The 23,253-nt window shown below is 41.6% G+C and overlaps 1 protein-coding gene across 3 annotated transcripts in view; it reads left to right on the top strand.

Moving 5' to 3' along the window:
- The window catches only part of TENM1 (teneurin transmembrane protein 1), a 726,432-nt gene that overhangs the window by 552,193 nt on the left and 150,986 nt on the right, over positions 1-23,253 (top strand). For all 3 annotated transcript variants that reach the window (XM_083159336.1, XM_083159335.1, XM_083159334.1), the window contains one exon: positions 8,261-8,404. In XM_083159336.1, the coding sequence (XP_083015462.1) occupies positions 8,261-8,404 (144 nt within the window). The remainder of the gene's footprint in view (positions 1-8,260; positions 8,405-23,253) is intronic.

The raw sequence follows: 23,253 nt of genomic DNA, 5'->3' as shown, positions 1-23,253 counted from the left end.
TGTAGTAAACACTGGGTATACTGTACTGATTTTGGTTATAAATTCATCCTCATGTTTTGGGTTTGCACAAGTACCCTCAATTGTTTTGGCTCAAATTTGGATCAATGAAAACAGCTAAAATCATGTAATTTTTGCAATCCAAAACCCAAAATTTGGATTTAAAATACGAATTGTGAAACCAAACCGGGACATAGACTATTTTTTAGTTTGGATTGGATCTACAAAATTCAGGGAGATTCTGATTCTAGAGAACAAAACCTGGTCAGTTCAGCCCTGGAGCTGGAGACATAGGCTATGGCAGAAGAACCTACTGTAGTAGTGGCCCTAGATATATGTACAGATTGGTATCTGCATACATGGACAATGGCCCTCATTCTGGTTGACCCACCAAATCCCCCCCCCCCCCCCGCCGTGTCTCCTCGCAACCATGCAAGGCACATCCCCTCGCATGTCCCGCTGCTGGAGAAATCATTCGATGGTCGGCAACCATCAAATGATTTCTCCAGGGCTCGCAAACATAAGTCAGGTTGGGCGGTTCATGTCACATGTCCTGCCATATCAACTGCCCCCCCATGTGAGAGCCATATCGACAGTGCAGGTCTGCAAGGGCACTCACACAGAAGCCCTGCAACATGTGCATTATTGATTATGTGCATGCGCAGGGAACAAACATTGGTCACCTGTGCGAATGCGTGTTGGACTGAATGAATCAAAATCAGAGCCAATGTATGTAATACTGTGTTAGTAATTAACCCAATGATGGTCAAAAGTATAGGCTGAAGAGGAACTAGTTTAAACAGTCTCTGTATTAAAAATACTTATCTCCAAAAGATAGCCATGCCATGTACATTTAAATACTTTACATAGTACATTTAATAGAAAATAGAACCAAGCTTTCCATGCACACTGTCTCTCACCTTGTCTATTAAGACACCTGTCTTTCTGCTGACATCTGCTCCCTGATCTTGTATGTCTTTTGAGAGGACTGAGTGTTCCTACTGTATACTGTACATAAAGTAGACTGTGTAGGAGAAGCTGGTACCACTAGGCAGGCAAAGAAACACCATTCTTTGTTGTTTAGCATTGTAATATCTAATATGTTGCACTGTTACTCAAAAATAACACAAAACACTGACTTAGCATATATACAATGGTGCTTGAATGGTTGTAAACCCCTCAGATTTTTTTATATTTCTGCAAAAATTTGGTCTAAAATTACGTCAGATTTCCACACAAATCCTAAAGCAGATAAAGAGAACCAAATCAATCAAATGAGACAAACAATTTAAGGTGCTAATTTTTTTATTGAGGGAAATTATCCAGTATCACATATCTGTGAGTGTTCAAAATATGTGACCATTTAGGCTTAGTAGATAGTTTGAAGGAGAAGTTAGAGTCAGGTATTTCCAATCTATGGGATGACATCAGGTGTGAGTGGACAACCTATTTAAAAGAACAGGGATCAAAGTCTGATGTTCACAACACTTGTTTGTGGAATAATACAATGCCACATGAAAATTAGATTTCTGAGCACCTTTAGAAGATAAGTTGTTGGTGCTCATCAGGCCGGAAAAGGTTAAAAAAAAAACACTTTAAAGTGATTGGACTATACCAATCAACAGTCAGACAAATTGTTTACAAATGGAGGAAATTCATTATTATTACCATCCCAAGGAGTGGTCGACCAACAAAGATCATGCCAAGAGCAAGGCGTGACTCAGAACCAGTCTTACCTGGGAACAGATGGTACAGAATTATTGTTACCTCTGAGTCAAGCAATGGTCTATGCCATTCAAGATGAACTGATAGTGGGTCCCTAAGTTCCTAGGAGCTTCTGTCCATTTCACCTGCTGCATCACCATTAGTTCTGCCCTTGTTGCTACCTTTTGTCTCTTTCATCTAACAGAAAATGCAAAGGACAATTAAACACTGAATGAATCAAAATCAGAGCCAATGTATGTAATACTGTGTTAGTAATTAACCCAATGATGGTCAAAAGTATAGGCTGAAGAGGAACTAGTTTAAACAGTCTCTGTATTAAAAATGAAGGAAATACTCGCACAAGGCGAGTTTAGGCAGCGCTTAGGTCTGTATTAAAAATACTTATCTCCAAAAGATAGCCATGCCATGTACATTTAAATACTTTACATAGTACATTTAATAGAAAATAGAACCAAGCTTTCCATGCACACTGTCTCTCACCTTGTCTATTAAGACACCTGTCTTTCTGCTGACATCTGCTCCCTGATCTTGTATGTCTTTTGAGAGGACTGAGTGTTCCTACTGTATACTGTACATAAAGTAGACTGTGTAGGAGAAGCTGGTACCACTAGGCAGGCAAAGAAACACCATTCTTTGTTGTTTAGCATTGTAATATCTAATATGTTGCACTGTTACTCAAAAATAACACAAAACACTGACTTAGCATATATACAATGGTGCTTGAATGGTTGTAAACTCCTCAGATTTTTTTATATTTCTGCAAAAATTTGGTCTAAAATTACGTCAGATTTCCACACAAATCCTAAAGCAGATAAAGAGAACCAAATCAATCAAATGAGACAAACAATTTAAGGTGCTAATTTTTTTATTGAGGGAAATTATCCAGTATCACATATCTGTGAGTGTTCAAAATATGTGACCATTTAGGCTTAGTAGATAGTTTGAAGGAGAAGTTAGAGTCAGGTATTTCCAATCTATGGGATGACATCAGGTGTGAGTGGACAACCTATTTAAAAGAACAGGGATCAAAGTCTGATGTTCACAACACTTGTTTGTGGAATAATACAATGCCACATGAAAATTAGATTTCTGAGCACCTTTAGAAGATAAGTTGTTGGTGCTCATCAGGCCGGAAAAGGTTAAAAAAAAAACACTTTAAAGTGATTGGACTATACCAATCAACAGTCAGACAAATTGTTTACAAATGGAGGAAATTCATTATTATTACCATCCCAAGGAGTGGTCGACCAACAAAGATCATGCCAAGAGCAAGGCGTGACTCAGAACCAGTCTTACCTGGGAACAGATGGTACAGAATTATTGTTACCTCTGAGTCAAGCAATGGTCTATGCCATTCAAGATGAACTGATAGTGGGTCCCTAAGTTCCTAAGAGCTTCTGTCCATTTCACCTGCTGCATCACCATTAGTTCTGCCCTTGTTGCTACCTTTTGTCTCTTTCATCTAACAGAAAATGCAAAGGACAATTAAACACTGAATGAATCAAAATCAGAGCCAATGTATGTAATACTGTGTTAGTAATTAACCCAATGATGGTCAAAAGTATAGGCTGAAGAGGAACTAGTTTAAACAGTCTCTGTATTAAAAATACTTATCTCCAAAAGATAGCCATGCCATGTACATTTAAATACTTTACATAGTACATTTAATAGAAAATAGAACCAAGCTTTCCATGCACACTGTCTCTCACCTTGTCTATTAAGACACCTGTCTTTCTGCTGACATCTGCTCCCTGATCTTGTATGTCTTTTGAGAGGACTGAGTGTTCCTACTGTATACTGTACATAAAGTAGACTGTGTAGGAGAAGCTGGTACCACTAGGCAGGCAAAGAAACACCATTCTTTGTTGTTTAGCATTGTAATATCTAATATGTTGCACTGTTACTCAAAAATAACACAAAACACTGACTTAGCATATATACAATGGTGCTTGAATGGTTGTAAACCCCTCAGATTTTTTTATATTTCTGCAAAAATTTGGTCTAAAATTACGTCAGATTTCCACACAAATCCTAAAGCAGATAAAGAGAACCAAATCAATCAAATGAGACAAACAATTTAAGGTGCTAATTTTTTTATTGAGGGAAATTATCCAGTATCACATATCTGTGAGTGTTCAAAATATGTGACCATTTAGGCTTAGTAGATAGTTTGAAGGAGAAGTTAGAGTCAGGTATTTCCAATCTATGGGATGACATCAGGTGTGAGTGGACAACCTATTTAAAAGAACAGGGATCAAAGTCTGATGTTCACAACACTTGTTTGTGGAATAATACAATGCCACATGAAAATTAGATTTCTGAGCACCTTTAGAAGATAAGTTGTTGGTGCTCATCAGGCCGGAAAAGGTTAAAAAAAAACACTTTAAAGTGATTGGACTATACCAATCAACAGTCAGACAAATTGTTTACAAATGGAGGAAATTCATTATTATTACCATCCCAAGGAGTGGTCGACCAACAAAGATCATGCCAAGAGCAAGGCATGACTCAGAACCAGTCTTACCTGGGAACAGATGGTACAGAATTATTGTTACCTCTGAGTCAAGCAATGGTCTATGCCATTCAAGATGAACTGATAGTGGGTCCCTAAGTTCCTAGGAGCTTCTGTCCATTTCACCTGCTGCATCACCATTAGTTCTGCCCTTGTTGCTACCTTTTGTCTCTTTCATCTAACAGAAAATGCAAAGGACAATTAAACACAGTGGGTGGAATGTAATGCCGCCGGAGTTCAGTGGCAGTGCAGGATGCACGCCGAACTCAGACATTTTTTTAAAGCGGCAATCACTCACAAGGCAAAACCATGCCTTGTAAATTATTGCCCTTTTAAAATAAATTCTGAGTTCGTTCTGCATCCCGCACTGACTGCTGAACTCGGGTTGCATTACATTACACCACATGGAGGAAGTCATTTTGCCAATGAACTTGCAATCATTGTGATCTAGCCAATTTTTAACTAATAGAATTGCTAGTTTTGAGTCTGTGACACCATGTTAGCAGTACCTCCATACAGAGTGCAGGGCTGTGTGGACAGGACTGTCACAGCTCAACAAACTCTACATCAGCTTTGCTGCTGCAGTGCAACCAAGACCATACATTGGATGCTCCAGGCATCCACACCAAAGTCTGTATGCACAGCCAGCCTGGAGCATTCTGAGTAGGCACCAGGCAGTGCTAGTCTTTCAGTCAGCTGGATGACCCGCCCCCCCCCCAAAAAAAAAAATAGTGTCATGCATTTAGGGGTGCATCGTAAAGCCCTGTTATGGCTCTGCACAAAGTGGTTGCACACAATGATTGGTCCACACCACCACATTTCGCTGGTTGTGGGTGCACATTTAAGATAATTTATTTGTGTATGTGCAGAACAGCCCTTTGGTTCATTTGTATGTTCCTCACAACCATGTTAGGAACAGTATAAATGAAAGTATGTGGCGGTGCGGCGAGGGGCGGCGATGTATTTTAATACACCCCGCCCACAGAGAGAATATTTTGTTTTTGAATTTGCAGCATACTTCCTTTCAAAATAACCCCAATAAAAGCATTATACTCACTGACAATGGAAATAAAAATTATTTCACTTGGGTATCTAACTTGCACATCCAAATGTTTGATCAACAAAATCCTGGACACCATGTATGGTTATGAGATCACAGAAGGCGCCTGTTCCCTTCAGATGAATGCTTAATCGTTATTCTTATATCCCACAAAATGAATTGATGGTTTATGAAATCTGAAAATGAACGGTAGTCAAGTTATTAATAGAGGATTTGGAAATAAGCCATGAAAGGAATCAATACTTTATTTTTCAAGCTAATTTAATCTGGCTGCCTTTTCTGCTAGAGAGCAGTCTGATTTTATCTGGAGACTGTTTTCTGCCACATCCTGAGCATTCTTACAATATGTGAAGGGCCCATTTCAATGTTATTAGCTTAAAATAAGCTTTCCTGGATCTATATTTAAAGTTCAGAAATAATGAATTTTTGTTCAGGTGAGGTAAAGGATGCATTTTATGTATGACTACAGTAAACATTTAAATCTCAGTTCTTCAGGCATACAGTATTTTGCAACAGCCATATACTGTAGGTAGACAGTAAAACATGCACTAGATCAGTGGTCAGGGAACTCGGTCCTCATTACCCCACACAGTGCATGTTTTTTGCTGGTAACCCGGCAGGTGCACAGGTGTACTAATTACTCACATACACATTTTATAAGGTCCACAGGTGGAGTTAATTATTTCACTTGTGATTCTGTGATGAGACCTGCAAAATATGCACTGCGTGGGGTAATGAGGACCGAGTTCCCTGACCACTGTGCTAGATGTATCGTGATGAGGGACACGGACAGGGTGTGAATACTGTATGTTTCCCTTGTCCGTGTTCCTCATCAGGATACCTCTAGTGCATGTTTTACTGTCTACCATTGTTTTACTGTCTACCTATTTGGCTGTTGCAATCACCAAGTGGCGCCACTTATTGGCTGCCTGGTGCTGTACAGCTCAGTAATTATATGTTTCCCATGTCCATGTACCTCACCAGGATACATTTAGAGCATTTCTGTACGTGTGATATATATCTGTACTGTCACTGTTTTACTTGTTCCCACCGTGGCTATTGCACAGCAATCCAAGTCAAATTCCTAGTGTACACAAGTGTACCTGGCCAATAAAGCTGATTCTGATTATTGTCAGGCATTATCTCATTATCTCTACCCATTCCCCCTTAGTATAATACCTCAACTTCTTATATCATAGTCAAGGAGTGGGAGGTCGGAACAGCATTAGGTGCATCTCAGAGTGATGGTGTGGTACACTGAATCCTAGTCGTGCCACACCTTATTACAGATCTCCAAAGACAACAGCTGTCAGCGTGATACATCCTGCACAATACATTAAGCAATTAAGCAATGATTGGCTGAATTACTTGATCCCTCCCACTTTGGTGCATAAGTTCATTTTAGCCACTCAGAGGCATGTTGGAGTTTGATGCAAACACCCACACACACACAAACCTTGATAAATAGTGATCTCACTGGGAGGATGCACTGAACTGTCAGGGTTCCAGCTATATTCTGTGACAATGGTCAGTGGTTTGGGCTTAGACTCATGGGATTCCTCCATCTGCAATATACAGGATCACCATTCACTGGTGGATCCCATCTCCTAGTCCAGCAGAGGAGTCCACCATCGTTTCTTGTATCACAGGCCTAGTTTTACCAGGTGTGACATTGGCAGGACAACTACAATAGAGGCAATTGACTCTGCAGTGGGTGCACCACAGAGCTCTGTCGGAAGAGCATTAGTCACAATGCATCCTGCTGTAATTCACACAGGTGCTGCTGTACATGCATGTGCCCCTTCAGGGCTTGGAGCCCCAAAGCAGGCGTCTCCTTTGCCTCTGGGAGTTACGCTCCTGCTCCCACTGATATTATATTAGTCTGTTTGCTGTTTTCTATTTGCATTGTTTATTAGACATTTGCCATTGGTCTGTGGCAGGAAAGCACTTTTTGGGGGGTTTTAACAAAAGGTTAGGATGTTCAGGTGTAACAGCTTGATTAGTACTTAATAATTGGATTTGTGCCTACATTTAATTGCATGCTATAAAGTAAACTCATACTTGATGACTTTCAGGCTGCTCCCACCGAAAGGGAAAAGCCAAGTCGCCTCAACAGGGGGAGGTGTAATGTGATCTTGTCATCTCAACCCAACCCCCACTGTACACATAATCGCCTTTTGTTTCTGGTAGATGGCAGCGCTCAGTGAGTGGGGGACAGTGTGGAGATGGGGTAAGCTGGCTCCAGGAGACTTGCCCACTATTCCAGGTGGGCAGATTCTGATCTCCAATTCCAGGAGAACAGAAACGTTTACTGCTGTTCTCTCATGGGCTAAAGATAATAGAATTAAATTGGTGGCTATGGCCAATATACCATCTTCAATAGAACTCCCATTTTAGTAAATGGTATAAAATGGGCACATACAGTATGCAGGCTAAGTCCAGCTCTGAGGTGAGCAAACTGCATCTATTTTTGTTTTTTTTGGGTGCATTTTACGCCTTACTTTTTGGTGCACTCATGACATAAGCGCCTTAATGACTGCTGGGCTGATTCAGTGCTGTAGAATATTATTTTTTTTTAAACAAACTACAGTAGAGTGCATTGTAATGATAAGGAATACTCTGTTTCTAAGTTACTTTGTATTTTCAGCATTTCATAAGCTGAAATATGACTTTTCTGTGCTATGGGCAAGCAGTAATAGAGGCAATTTAGCTTGGCTGCTTTTTCATTTGAAGATAACATGTCAGCTTTCTGGGGGAAAAGAAAACTGGAAGTTCTTCATAAAGATATACAAACCTTATTGATTTTTTTATACTTATAATATACAACTGTCCTTAGTCGTCATCAGATTTAAGCTATGACTGATCTAGTTATATGTTCATCAGAAAAAAAGTGAAATTATAAAATGCACAAAATGCATAGAAAGCATAAAATGTATTTATAAATATATTTATTTCCTATCTGACAGTGTCGGTTGGATATGAATATGAATCATGCCCAGACCTTGTGCTATGGGAAAAGAGGACGGTCACCTTGCAAGGATTTGAAATGGATGCTTCCAATCTTGGCGGATGGTCCTTTAACAAACATCACATATTAAATCCTCAAAATGGTAAGTGCAGTTATGAGTGCAATGGGCCTGATTCAGTGATTTTTACAGTTCAGCGATCATCATTCTGTGCATGCATCTAAATCACAGTGCACGCTTGCTGTGATGTTCTTGTGACATTGGTCGCAGAGAATATTGTATTTATGACCAAAGTGATTGACATTTAGGGACCATTTGGGGCAGGTAACGGGAAGTGATGGCAAATATGCAAGTGAGTCACAACTGTGTAAAGGATGTGTTTGAGGCTACAACTACGAACCCATATAGAGGTGCAATGTCTCCAATGTCTTGCTTCCTGCAGTGTTGCTACAGGACTATAGGCCTTGTCTGAACTTCAGTAATAGGCTGATATGTGTTGGATGCATGTGTAGATTTGCGTAGGTGTCTCATAAAATCAACAGGCAACAACATTTGCATATTTTTGCACAGCTGCTGCATACGCATTAACAGCTGCAAATGCATATCCATACATCTCAGAATCAGGCCCAGTGTGTGGAAATTTGGTGCAAAATCAAATTATTTTGCGTTGGTGCAAAATTACAGTTTTTAGCTATAGATTTACTTCACCATGCCATACAGCATATTTGACAACACTCCCACAAGTTGTGGGAGACTCCTATTTTTTTGGGCAGTTCCCCACACTTGCAAAAGAGTAGCCGAACTGCCCGTCTAGTGGTGGAGGGAAGATAATAACCATGATTCGCATTACCATACATAGGGTGTGGGGAATGATACAAATATGAGCTATTTTAGTCCCACCTCCTTCCCAAAGACACGCAAATCACTGCATTTTGCATAAATGGGGGCAGGGCTACTCCCAGAGAGGAGACCATCAAGGTATTGTAGGCGCATATGCCATACAGTGATTTTAAAATTGCAGGTTGTTGAATTTATAGTCTTTGAAAAGAGATGGGATGATGCAGGGCAATTCATTCTACAGTGTTGTGTGGTTGGAGTAGGACTGCAAACACTTGCCACACTACTTCACAAAGTCCTACACTGGCTCTCAATAGTCTCCACAATCCACTTAAATTATTTGCCCTCAACTAAAGCTCTGTCTACAAAACCACCTAGTGGTGAAAATGTTGCCATTGTGGTGTTGTTGGCTTTGGAGACAACATATATGCCTGTATTCAGTTTTGAACTGACTTAACATTGTTAAGCTTAATACATTTGTATTAAAATCCACCACTAATCACAAAATACAAATTCCATCGCTGTTATATCCGGTGTGATGAAGCCTCAAATATATGTCAGTTTCTCCACGGCTCAGTGTGACATATACCAAATTGTGTAAATCTATAGAAATGTTCACAGTAGAACCTTACTTATAAGAATGAGTCAGTAACACAGGCTCAGGCTTCTTTTCTGTGTCACACGTTCCTCCATATTTCAGAATTATTGTCAGGGACGAGCTATCTGTAAAAGCACAGATCTCACTTCTGCACCTGAAGCCTTGCCGTACAAACTAATAGAAAGATATTTTCAATGCTGTTACTCTCCTCCAGGTAACTAATTCATAGGCGTTGATATAAATTCACCTACAACTGTTCATTGGTTTATGTTTAGTGTATTTTTTTGTTTTGAGTTTGTGTTTTTTAAAACTGTTCAAAATTGGCAAAATCATTAAATGTTGACCTTTTTTTCTCCTGCCATTAGTATTTATATCATTAACAATCATTTATAGTAAATGTTGTAATGATTGCCTTAAAACTTTCAATGTTTTTCCCAATATTGGCCAATGGTTGCATTAACATGGCTAGCTAAAATTAGCAAAGGACACTTCCGGTTCCGGAGCTGGAGGAGCAAGCAGCTCAAGCCTAGAGCTCCGGACGCTCCCCAGCCTTATTCCACCACAACCGGCTCTAACCTCCCGAAAACCCGCTACAACAGCAGGAGGTGACTGCAGCTACATCCCTCACCCACTACAGAGACTCCGGGCGGCTTCCTCCCAAAGCTACGGGCCCCGAACAGCTGAACCCGGCACCCGCCATTGCTGAGCTCCGGGCGCGACCACGTGACCGGCAGCGAGGCGCATACATACCTCGCAGACGCTTGCTGAGACGGCTGGCCGGCACCGCAGGCACTCTCCCGACTCAGTGAAACGATACCTTGCCGCTCCCCCTCACAGCTGGAGCCCCCGGACGACTGACACAGCAGCAGCAGCCATTGCGGAGATCTCCGCACAGACACGTGCCCGGTGAGAGACACGCACGGTCCCCGCTGATACCTGGAATTCCTGGGACCCTGCACTCATTCAACTTAATCACTCCTGGCTCTCCCCTCTTTACTCCCTGGCATCATGGACAGAACAAAGGAGCTGAACACCATGGCTGACACCCCCAGACACCGTTCATCTAGCAGAAACGCTAGAGACAAGATGGCGCCTACCCCTGCAGCCATGCCACAATCGAAACAGCAGCAGCCGATAGGAAGAGGAAGGAAAGGGGCAGAAACAGCAGAACCCTTGAAGCTTACATCTCACGAAGTAAGTGACAATCCCTCTGATTCAGAGGAATCCCCTGATGCCCCGACACCTCCCCCAGACACGGCAGCCCTCTTTCCCCCGGCTGAGAACACAGCATCCCAGTCTCAACGTGCACATGAAGTCCCTATAACCTATTCTGATATGGTTAAGGCCATTCAGGACATTATTGGCCCCATTATGGAGGCACACGCTAACAAAGTCTCACAGGCGGTGCAGGACCTTAAATCCCAATATAAACAGATCTCTAAGAGACTTGCTGGCACAGAACAGGTGGTGGGAGGAGTATTTCAAGATGTCACAGAACTGAAAGATAGCTCCATTGCCATGCAAAAAACACAGCACCAAATGCAAGCAAAACTAGACGATCTCGAAAATCGTTCACGCAGGAACAACCTACGTATAGTAGGTCTCCCTGAAACCCTGAAAGCTCCTGCCCTGTTCACGTTTATTCAATCCACCCTCCCGGAACTCTTGGAGGTGGCCGACGAATGTTCTGGGATGATAATAGAGAGAGCCCACAGAATTGGACCACAAAGATCCTCAACAGATGCCCGTCCTCGCCCTGTGATTCTTCGCTGCTTAAATTATATTCACAAGGAAACACTATGGTCAGCCTCACGCCGAAAGCGTGACTTGACATGGAATGATACGAAACTTTTTATCTTCCAAGACTATTCGGCAGAAGTAGCCAGAGCTAGAAAAGAATTTGCCCCTTTGTGCTCCCGCCTAGCAAGAGGCAACCGTAAATTTGCTTTGCTATATCCTGCTCGTCTCCGTATCTTCTCCGGTTCGTCCTTCAAAGATTTTTCCACAGTTAGAGATGCAGAGGATTTCATAATAGAAGAAGACACCGAGACAACTTCCCCCTCCTCCCCTCCCAGGGATCAAAATACTTAAGAACTTGGGCTTATAAATGAAGATGGACTCAGTTATCCTACTGGACATTCTGCCTTAGTCCAATTAACCGAGATTTCTGAGATTCTAATCCTTAAGATTAAGCGGGTTTAGGAAAATTATATGTTATAAGATTGATACTACCTAATTTAGAGCGTTAAAGGTTGATGATATCTGATCCAACACCGTATTGGTGTTATTGTTTATTTGTTTGGCAAGGCTGGGGGGACCCCGAAGCCGCTGGTTCGGATCTAGGGCCCTATGCCTGATCTTGCCACACTTGTTAATAACCGGAAAGTACTAATTAGAAATGTTATTGTAGTCAGAAATGGCTGCTTTTTTTGTTTTTGTTTTTGTGTTGTTGTTGTTTGTCTGTATGTCCCCCTCCTTTCCCTCATGTTTGTCCCTTCATGTCTCAGAACCTGTCTAACGTCAAACTGTTTTTTCAGTTCTCTTGAGTATAGAACACCTAGCATGTTGGATCTCACGGATGACGCTTTGACCTCCAGGACCTGTAAGGTATCATCTCTTTTGGTAGATAAATGATCTCTCTAAAATTTGGCACATTTAATGTTGGGGGCTTTCATTCACCGGCTAAACGCAAAAAAATACTTTTGTATCTATCCAGATTAGCCTTAGATGTGGTATTTATACAGGAAGCGCATTTGGTCCCTGCAGAAATGCTTAAATTAAACACGAGGGGTTGGACAGTATTGCTGTCTGCCCCATATAACTCCAAAGCAAGAGGGGTGGCCACATTGATTAGAAATAATATTCCTAATATGACCCACTCATCCCAAATCGATATAGAAGGAAGGTACTGTATAGCAGATGTAACCTTACATGGAACCCGATATGTCCTAGCGAATATATACGCACCAAACTCTAATCAAAGCCAATTCTATATTAACTTGGCTACTAAATTACTTCCCTTCACACACCAAAACTTGATATTGGCAGGAGACTTTAATCTCACGGCATCTCCTACTCTAGATAGAAATATACAGACCACTACTAGGCGATCTAATCCAAAATATGGATTGACATATCTCTTGACCCAATTGCATCTCATAGATGTGTGGAGAGCATGCCACCCGATTGAAAGAGAATACACGTGCCTCTCAGCCGCCCATGGCTCTTTATCTAGGATAGATTATGTTCTCATGTCTGCCCCATTATTCCCGAAGGTCATAAACGCGGAATTAGAGCCAATCATATTATCCGATCACGGGGTGAGCTGGGTAGAGGTGGCGACAGAGCTAGACAAAGGCCCTAACAGACAGTGGCGATTCCCATCACAGCTTACAGATACTCAGAACTTTCGAAATATGTTAGAGGCATCTTGGATGGAATACAAGCATAATAATATACAGGCAGAGGAAGAATCCCCCTCATTGTTTTGGCAGGCCTCTAAATCTGTATTAAGAGGAAACATTATCTCCTACACTTCTAAACATAAAAAAGATGCCCAAAAATTATACTTAGATGCCCAGGGGGGACTAACCGAAGCGTACCAAGCATTCCAAAACAACCCAACATTGACCAACAAAGCTAAATATAATGAAAAAAAGACTTTATTTGATGCCCTTTTAACCCAATTGGAGTCCAAAATCACATTCCTGTCACAAGCCAAATTCCATAGATTTGGTAATCGATCAGGCAGGTTGCTATCTAATTTATTGAAAGGCCAGCATCCCCCTAGTGTCATCCAGGCACTTAAGACAGTAGATGGCTCAGTAGTACACTCTGGACAGCAGATTACAGACACACTTCATAAATTCTATGAGACATTGTATGCTCCACCTTCGGGGGGGGACCAGCGAGGGGAGACTTTCTGGGAGTCTCTCACACATCCAACCCTAGATCCAGATTCCTCAAATTCTCTACTGACACCTATAACGGAGGAAGAGATATTAGCTACGATTAAGACACTTAAAATAGGTAAATCTCCAGGCCCGGATGGATTATCTAATGAATATTATAAATTACTGGCCCCTAAAATTGTAAAACCCCTTTCCATATTATATAATTCCATATTACAAGGAACACCACCTCCATTATACTTTAATTCGGCCCTCCTTAAAATTATACACAAACCTGGTAGAGACCCTTTACTCCCGGGATCCTACCGACCCATATCCCTTTTAAACTCTGATTATAAAATTTTTACAAAAATATTAGCGGATAGACTCAAACTCAAGCTTCCCTCGCTGGTACACCTTGATCAGACAGGTTTTGTTTGGGGCCGCCACTCAGTTCTTAACGTTCGTAAGGCCCTCACAGTTATGCAGTGGGTGGAGTCCACTGGGGAGCCCGGACATCATGCTTTGCTTTCATTGGATGCTGAGAAAGCTTTCGACTTAGTCACATGGCAACATCTATATGATACCATGGAGAGGTTTGGGCTACCAGGGGACTTCATCCGCACTATTAGGTTATTATATTCAGACTCAAAATCCCATATCTTAACGAACAACTATTTATCGGACCCGGTTTCACTATATCGAGGCACCAGGCAGGGTTGTCCTTTGTCACCCCTGCTATTTGCACTCGCAGTAGAACCATTAGCAATAGCTCTGAGAGCTTCGAGCGAATTTACTGGAGTAAGGGTGAATAATATGGAGGTCAAACTTAGTCTCTTTGCGGACGACATACTTTTATTCATAGCCAATCCCACGACTTCGATCCCTGCCATACAAGAGATTATATCTCGTTTCTCTACCTTCTCGGGCTTTAGGGTAAATTATGATAAATCACGTTTACTACCACTGAATTCCTCCTCAGCATATTTTAACTCCCCCTCCTTCACTTCTCAGTTTGCCATATGTCCGCATTCGCTTAAATACTTGGGAGTCCAAATCCCTAAAAAACTAGATGACTTATATAATATAAATATTAACCCCTCATACCTATCGATTGAAAAACTTTTGAATGGCTGGATGGGATTGCCGCTGTCTCTAGCGGGCAGGATAGCTGTAATTAAAACTGTAGCCTTTCCCAAGTTATCCTACCTTATTCAGATGTTGCCACTACAAATCAGAAAGGGAGATCTGCAAAGATTCAAATCATTGTTTCTTAAATTTGCCTGGGCGGGAAAGGGGGCACGTGTACCCCATACTAGATTAAAACTTAACAAGGCGGATGGAGGTTTTGGCATGCCTGACATACAAGCATTTGCTCTGGCGGCACATTTCAGATATATCACGGACTGGTTCACAGCTAGGGCAGAATATACTTCCCCCTCTCTTGAAAAACAATTATTCCACCCTTATTCACCAGCAGCGTTATTGCATGCCCCAATAAGGTTGATACCCAAACCAATCAGAGATTTAGTTCTATTTAGGGACACTTACAGGTCCTGGAGGCAAATTAATAAAATATTGCATAGACAATATACATCATCCCCATTTACAACTTTATGGGGGAACCCCCAGTTCCTCCCGGGACTTGATAATGCGGAGTTCCTTGGCTGGAGAGACAAGGGTATATCTAATGTTCGTACATTATTTGACCCGGGGGGCTCAATACGCCCATACACTGAACTGGTAGAAAAATTCGATCTACCTAACAGACAATTTTACATGTATCTCCAGTCGAGGCACTTTGTGCAGTCTCAACCACCCTCCATGAGTTTGACCACTCAGACAGACCCAATTGTATCTTTAATTCGCCCCGATTATGTGCTGGGCTATAGGATCAAATATTTATATTCAGAACTCATTTTGGCAGGGAAGGATGTGCAACTTCAGAAACTCCACACTAGTTGGCTACTGGATATTCCCGACCTTCCAGAGCCAAATACTTTATATAACAAATTGTCACTCTCCATGAGGCATCTGCAGTCGGCTGCTTTGCAAGAAACCCATTCCAAATTTATAAATAGAGCATATATGGCTCCAGCGCAGAGAGCGCACTATGTCCCCACTGATACTGGGGCATGTTACAAGTGCCAAAAATCCAATGCCTCTTACATTCATAACTTTTGGGAGTGTAGGAAAATTAGATATTTTTGGGACAAAGTCATCAATTATATAAATAGTATTTACTCCCTGAAACTGCGAAAGCACCCGACTGCATGCCTATTTCTATGTTATCAGGTCTGGGACCTCGGCCCTAGGAAACCCCAGATCATACCTGTTTTGTCCATTATTCTAACTCTAGCAAAGAAATTGATTCTTACACATTGGATTCATGGAGTTGGTCCCTCTATTACTGAGTTAAAAAAATCCATCCTAAATACCCTGTTTTACGAAAGACAAGCAATGAGATCAGATTTGGAGAAAGGGGCTCCGCGTTTTTATAAAAAATGGGAAATTTATGTACTGAGTCTGGACCAGCAGGTACAATTACAAATACAAAAAATGTTTGAGTCCACTACCTGGTTTCTTCTTCGACAGATATAGCTTTCATCCCCACCCTAATGTGATGTCTGTGGACCCAGAGAGATCTACTTATTAAGAATTGATAGATAATATGGAGAGAACTGAACCTTATACTGGAAATTATGATAGGTTTTGTCTTATGTCTCCCCCCCCCCCCCATTCCTCCCTCTTCTTCCCTAACCTTATTTAACCCACTTGTTACTATTGTTAGAGTGATGTATAGAATAATGCTAATATGTTAAGAATACTTCACAGAAATGATACTATTATTTTTTTACATTTTACAATTTCTTTATTGAAAAGTATGTATACTACAACACTTGAAAACTCGTCACACAATCGTGTTCATCTATTTCTGACATTTGTTGTATGTATTGTTCTATTTTGCTCTACTTTGCAAAACAATAAAAATCGTTTATAAAAAAAAAAAATTAGCAAAGGAGCAGCTGCACAAATACATGATAATTTAATTAAATATCTTCAACACCTCTTGATGCTAAGGTGCTAATTAGAAAAAAGGATATTCCTTTAGGTGCGATTCAGTGCAAATAAACTTTATATAAGCAGCACGTATCTATCGTGTCAGTGTCCACACACCAGTTTTCCCTTGGCTGGCCACATGAACTGTGGCAACCTACGTAACCACTTGATAAACCACAATGAACAAATGATTACTGTGCTTATTTAAAAAATATGTGCACCAGGGCAGGGCTGAAATTTCATCACCACATTGATAAATTCAACTTCAATATATAATATATTTAAAAAATGTATTATTAGTACAACACTTGCATCAATCAGTGGCCACCTACAAATTACTCACATATATGATCTTGCAAATGTACTACAAATAAATATAAAATAAAAATGCAAATCTATATATACTGTATATTAAAAATGTATGTATGTATGCTCCAGCATAATTCTGGAATGCCTGGAGTAATTTACACCGAACTTGGTACACATATGACTTAAATACTGTGGGAGTAAGACACCTCTAGCACCCCTGTGGATGTCCCGGGGGGGGGGGGGGGGCAAAAAGGGGTCCAGCCACTGCACAAAGTGGGTCAGGGATGCAGGATATGGCAGAGTTTCATAACATAAAGAAGCTAGAGGACATGGAGTTTAAGAAAAAACCTGTGGTCAGATCCGGGAGCCCACCATAGAGAGTGCATGCCGGTCACACCAGGGGCATGGTGAGCGGTTAAGCTTAAAACAAGGATAAAGTTCAAGTAATGCTAATTGCACAACCAAACCGGGGCAACACCGGGTACTTCAGATAGTAAATAACATAAAAGACTATGAATGCTCTAATAATTGAAGCAATATTCTTATTAAAATGGATCTAAACTGTGAATGAAACAATCTATAAAGTCATATAAATTATATGTTTGCCTTAATTTTAATAAATATAACACCTATGAAAAAAAGGGACATAGTATTAGCAGAGGGCAGGGGCTGGCTGGCAACTTTTAGTCTACAGTAGGTCGCAAGTCTAGAGCACTGGCCCATTAGTAATGACCTACTGTATCATAAACTTGTGCAGAGGCCTGCATGGATGCTGCCTATGCACAGCACCTACTGATACTGTATGTTTAAAACAATAACCTATAAAACTGCCCTATTGTTTTCCTTTGCCATACAATAGTATGGTGACAGCAAAATTGTTAAATGTTTACAGTTATGGTAGAGAAAAGTTATTTTCTCTATTTTATCTGCTGTGCTACATCTAGGCAACAAGAGAAAGAAAGGTGCGCTCCATAGTGCATTAAAAGCATTTTTAATAGGGTGTAATAAACAGCCCGGGTACATCACAGTATGGCCTCGTACCAAGTATATAGACACTGTGGGCTGGGTACCACAAGGTTTAAAAGTAGAAACCAAAAGGCAAAGCTGCTCACGCTACTGGATCAGGATCTGTCTGGTATCCCTTTAGACGCTCCGCCAAGCTGGGTTGCCGTGCAGGTAGCCGTGGGGGTCCCGAGATGCACAGACACCTGGAAGGTGAGTATGCCACAAGAGAGTACACCTATTAAAAAGGTCGTCGAAGTCCAAGTGACGAAACGCGTCAGGGCGTGGCCTACTTCCTTCATTCTAATGAGAATGATGCTATAATTTATGTTGATTTATAATCAGCACATTTGTCCCTTTCTATGTACTCCCATACTGCATCCACACACCGCTAAAAAATATTTGGTCAAAGCCATGCTGTACCTCATTATCTGTCAGTTGTCTTAAAAGCTTCATAGTTTTCTTCTTTACCTCAGTAACTCATGCAAAACATGTTGCCATGAGTACAGATATGACTTTAGGTAAAATAAAGAAATCACACAGTGCTAAATCTGATGAGTATGGATGAAATTATAGTACTGCAATCTGTTTCTCAACCAAAATCTGCTTCACAAAGAGTACTGTGTAGACTACAGGTTTCTTGCATCCGCTATTGCACCTGTATGCTAAGGATGCAGCCAATCATGATCCTGCTAATATGCCACACAGCTGCAGTACGAATCTGCCAATGTATTTGCAAAGACACTAGCAGTGAACCATCTGCCGGTCCATTGGACCCTGCATCTGCCTAGTCACACCCACAACGTGTTCGCCATCAACCTAGTCACTGCCCAGATATGCTCTGCAAAATTGTGTGTATGGGATGTATTAACAGTACATCTTGGATGCATGCAAAGAGAGAAACCATAGGGCGCTTGCATACTAACTAATGACTTTGTAACTATATCTGATCAAGTACATTCTAGAAAAAAATAGCTATAAGCTGATTGATTGCTTTAGATAGCTTCTCAAAATCTCCTATCTAGAAGCTTTGATGTATTTCAGCCTTAAGGCCCAATACACTTTTGTGATTTGGCAATTTTTTTTTCTCTTTTACTTGTGCGATTTGGCCTGTTTTTATCCGATTTCGAAGGCTTAGCCCGATAAATCAGCGAAAAGTGACCAAATCGCAGGTGTTTGACATCTGATCGGATCCAATAGGCATGCCCGTGTGCATCGGATCGCAGTCAGAGGTCTTATGTGCAGAACATAGGATAAATTGTAAGCGTTCCCATCAGCGGCAAAGCAGCGGTGCTTTTTACCACCTGTGATGTACCCCATCCAATCTTCCTTGAACTCCCCTGGCAGCTCCCTGGCAGTCCTTTTATTTGCGATAAATCGCATGTGGTTTGTTACCTGTAAAAAATGGCCCATCAAGTGCCAAGTCAGAGATAAGCCTTCCCGGAGAGCTGCCGGGAAATTAAAGGGAAGTCGGGTCCGACTTGTAGGAGGTACAAATTGGACTAGTGTATGGGGGACTTTACACTATAGTGAGGATTCTGTGAACACCTAATTTCTTCTTCAGCCTTTGTGTATAGTACATTTATTGTATGTGTCTGTATTGGTGGTGACTCACATACTATGTTAGCAATAATAATAGATGGAGATACAGAATATGCACTACTATGTTAATGCTCAAATCAGAAGCAGATACTTTCTACGAGACTGTCAACCCTTTCCTACTCTTTCTTACCACACATGACCTTTGTTATTACTAGAGGTTGAAAGAATACTAATGTCAGTACAATTACTGGGATCCACCAGTCAATGGGCGGTATTCAATGAGAATACCTGCGAGGTGCAGCGAATCCTTTTTAGGATTCGCTGCACATTCGCCACGTTCCGGAGCCGGCGGGCTAAGGTATTCAATGTGTCAGGGGCTCGATGCCCCTGACTGGCGAATATGAGCTCCTGCGGCGATTGCCGCAGGGAGCCTGAGGACGGTGCCAGGCAGAGAGATGGTAGTCTCTCTGCCTGCCCCAGAACTTTGTGGGGGGTAGGTGGGCTCCCCGGGTGCCAGGCAGCACAGGCTGCCCCCCGGGGGTGCCAGCAGGGGAGCGTATATTCACTACACCCGATCGTAACGATCGGGTGCAGTGAATATATGAATATGTAATGAGCGGCTCGGCTCCGGCGCCCCCTGCTGGATGCTGTGTAAAAAAAAAAATGTTTTTTTTTTTAAAATTAAATATATATTCATGTGCTTACAGCACATGAATAAAAATAGCATGCCCCTCCTCAGAATAAAATTCCTGATTTTTTGACACCAAATGTAAAAAACAAAACACTTTATTTTAAAAGTTCACATTCCACTTCACCATAAAAAGATAGCGATTTTTACTCGGTGAATCATGGTGAAAAAAACCTTGAAATGTATTCGCCATGTGGTCATTGAATAGGGTGATTCACCGTTTTAGTCAGAAATTCGCCAAACAGCACAAATTCGCCATAAAAACATGGCGAATCAGGCTCATTGAATACCGCCCATAGACTGATCTATGATAACAATAGTAAAGCTACTTGAAGTTGTAGCAACATTACTTGCAGCTACTGTAACACCACCGGTGAATGAACAATGAGATAGGGGAAGAGGGAATGTTCCCTTGTACAATCAGCTGCTGAATCATAATACTGTATAAATGCTGCAGTTTTTTGTTTGTTTTTGCAGCAGGACGGGTATGGGTCAAGCAGCTCCTTCTATTTTTCCCACTTGCAATCAAATATCTGATATTGTCCCCCACATAACACCCTTTACATTTAACAACATGAATTTCAAAATCAATAAATACTGTGTTATATGGTTTGCTGCTCTAAGTCAATCTGCAACCTGCTTTTTATGCTTCCTATGTTCAGATCAATGAACTTGAGTGGTGTATTAAAATAATGCATTTTTTCCAGAAGAAAAATGTTACATTTCAACAATCAATGGACTTTTTTTTTCTACTTAACCCTCCTCCTTCCCATCACACATTTGTCTGATACTATAAATATACCTTTAAATTCATTATAAAATCATTAATGTGCATTCCTAATTAATAACATACAAATAATACTTGTAGTCATTGATTGAATTTCTAACACACAATTCTACTCTAATCCACTTCATTTCTGCATAAATCCTTATTACAATTTATCCAGGTCTCAGTTCTTCATACAGTAGTTCATCCAAAATGTGGTTCTGATGGTATAGTCATAATCTGAACCTATTATCGATGCTTTCAATTTAGAGGATTACTCCCATAACACATATTATATTGAAGAATAGTACTAATAAAGTACCCCACCCATAGAGTAAATCCTCCCCCAACTAGAAGTTAGAATTTTATTCCCACTGTATATCTGGAACACTCACCAGCACTAATGCAGGGTACACACCAAAACGATTTTGGCACAATCCCATCAATCTGGATCCAATTCAGACTTATTGGATGCAGATTTGGTCAAAATCGTTTGGTTGGATCTGAATTGGATCCAAATCCGATCCTACCTGCTGCAGGTAGGATCTGTAAAAGATCCATTCATCTGAATACAGAGGGGATCAGATCGTATCCAAATCGTATGCAAATCATATGAAAATCGTACGATCTGATTTGCATACGATTTGCATCCAATCCAAATCGTTTTGGTGTGTACCCAGCATTAGAATTTTGCGTTTCTGCCAGGGGTGTAACCACAACATTATGGGCAGCATAGAAACATTTCGAAAGGGCCCCCTTCTCAATGCTTTTAGAGCGACTCCTCTCACTGTAGCTGTTGTTCATGAACATAGTAGTGTCCTAGTTAATATTTTATAAAGGCTGAAGACCAGCGAAACGCGTCGGTGACCACAAGTTCTGCACCAGTGCCCACTATACCCTGTCCAAGAATACAAGATCATTGTGACCGGACCATTATTGAACATCTTGGGAACACTCCATCTGGCTTCATTCCATCTCAGGGACCTTATCCGAACAACGCCATCTTCTGGGAGGCATGCCACCTCTATAAAACTGGTAAATAATTCAGGTACCCCATCTTTCTAGTGGAGTCGCTATACTTTCTTCATCTCCTTAAAGGGACATACCTAGAACAGACACTTCCACTATCCACAAGCCGTGGACACAGGGTGACTATAACATAAGAGCCGATGCACACTTTCATATGGTTATATATCTTTAATTTTATTATACAACAATTTTTGGTACTCTTTACCTAGCACGGCGCCCACGATGTCCATCGCGATCATCGGGGGTAAAAAATCGCGGGCATCGCGGCCATCGCATGCACTAAAAAACAGGTGCGACGCGATGGCCGCGATGCCCGCAATTTCCCATAGGGATCAATGTTAAAAGTGTGATTGGACGCGATTTTACTGTTCAATGCCTCAATGCCCGCGATTTTTCCATAGGAAACAATGTTAAATGGGCCACAGAGCCCTAATAGTCCCCCTGAAGTCTGAAATGGCCCCCACAATTGTTAACGCCACCCCACGATCAACGTGAACCCGAAGCGTGGCGAGCGCAGCGAGCCCGCGAGGGGCGGCGGTACGCATCCTCCGACCTTTTCATACCCCCACTATCCACGTCGGCGTGGAGTTGAGAATAGAATAGTGTGGCGAGCGCAGCGAGCCACCGAGCCCGAAGTGTGGCGAGCGCAGCGGATACCTGTGAAGCCCACGAAGGGATGCGTTTACCTATGAAGGTATCCGCGTCCCCTTGCGGGGCTCGCTGCGCTTGCCACGCTTCGGGCTCGGTGGCTCGCTGCGCTCGCCACACTATTCTATTCTCAACTCCACGCCGACGTGGATAGTGGGGGTATGAAAAGGTCGGAGGACGCGTACCGCCATCGCTCGCCACGCTTCGGGTTCACGTTGATCGTGGGGTGGCGTTAACAATTGTGGGGGCCATTTCAGACTTCAGGGGGACTATTTGGGCTCTGTGGCCAATTTAACATTGTTTCCTATGGAAAAATCGCGGGCATTGAGGCATTGAACAGTAAAATCGCGTCCAATCACACTTTTAACATTGTTCCCTATGGGAAATCATGGGCATCGCGTCGCACCCGTTTTTTAGTGCATTTGATGGCCGCGATGCCCGCGATGGGCGCCGTGCTAGGTAAAGAGTACCCAATTTTTATTTTGTTCTTTTAATATTAAATTGTTTATTATTTAATCACACTGCACACTGTTATTTAAGTGCAGCTAAACCCTTTTTACCTTTCTTTGCATATATATGTGGGATTGATCCCCAGTTTTTCTTTGCTGCAGCTTCACAATGCAG

Source organism: Crinia signifera, chromosome 9, assembly GCF_055691185.1.
Source record: "Crinia signifera chromosome 9, ASM5569118v1, whole genome shotgun sequence".
Classification (NCBI taxonomy): domain Eukaryota; kingdom Metazoa; phylum Chordata; class Amphibia; order Anura; family Myobatrachidae; genus Crinia; species Crinia signifera.
Note: the sequence above shows the minus strand (reverse complement) of the source record. Positions and strands in the feature narration are given on the sequence as shown.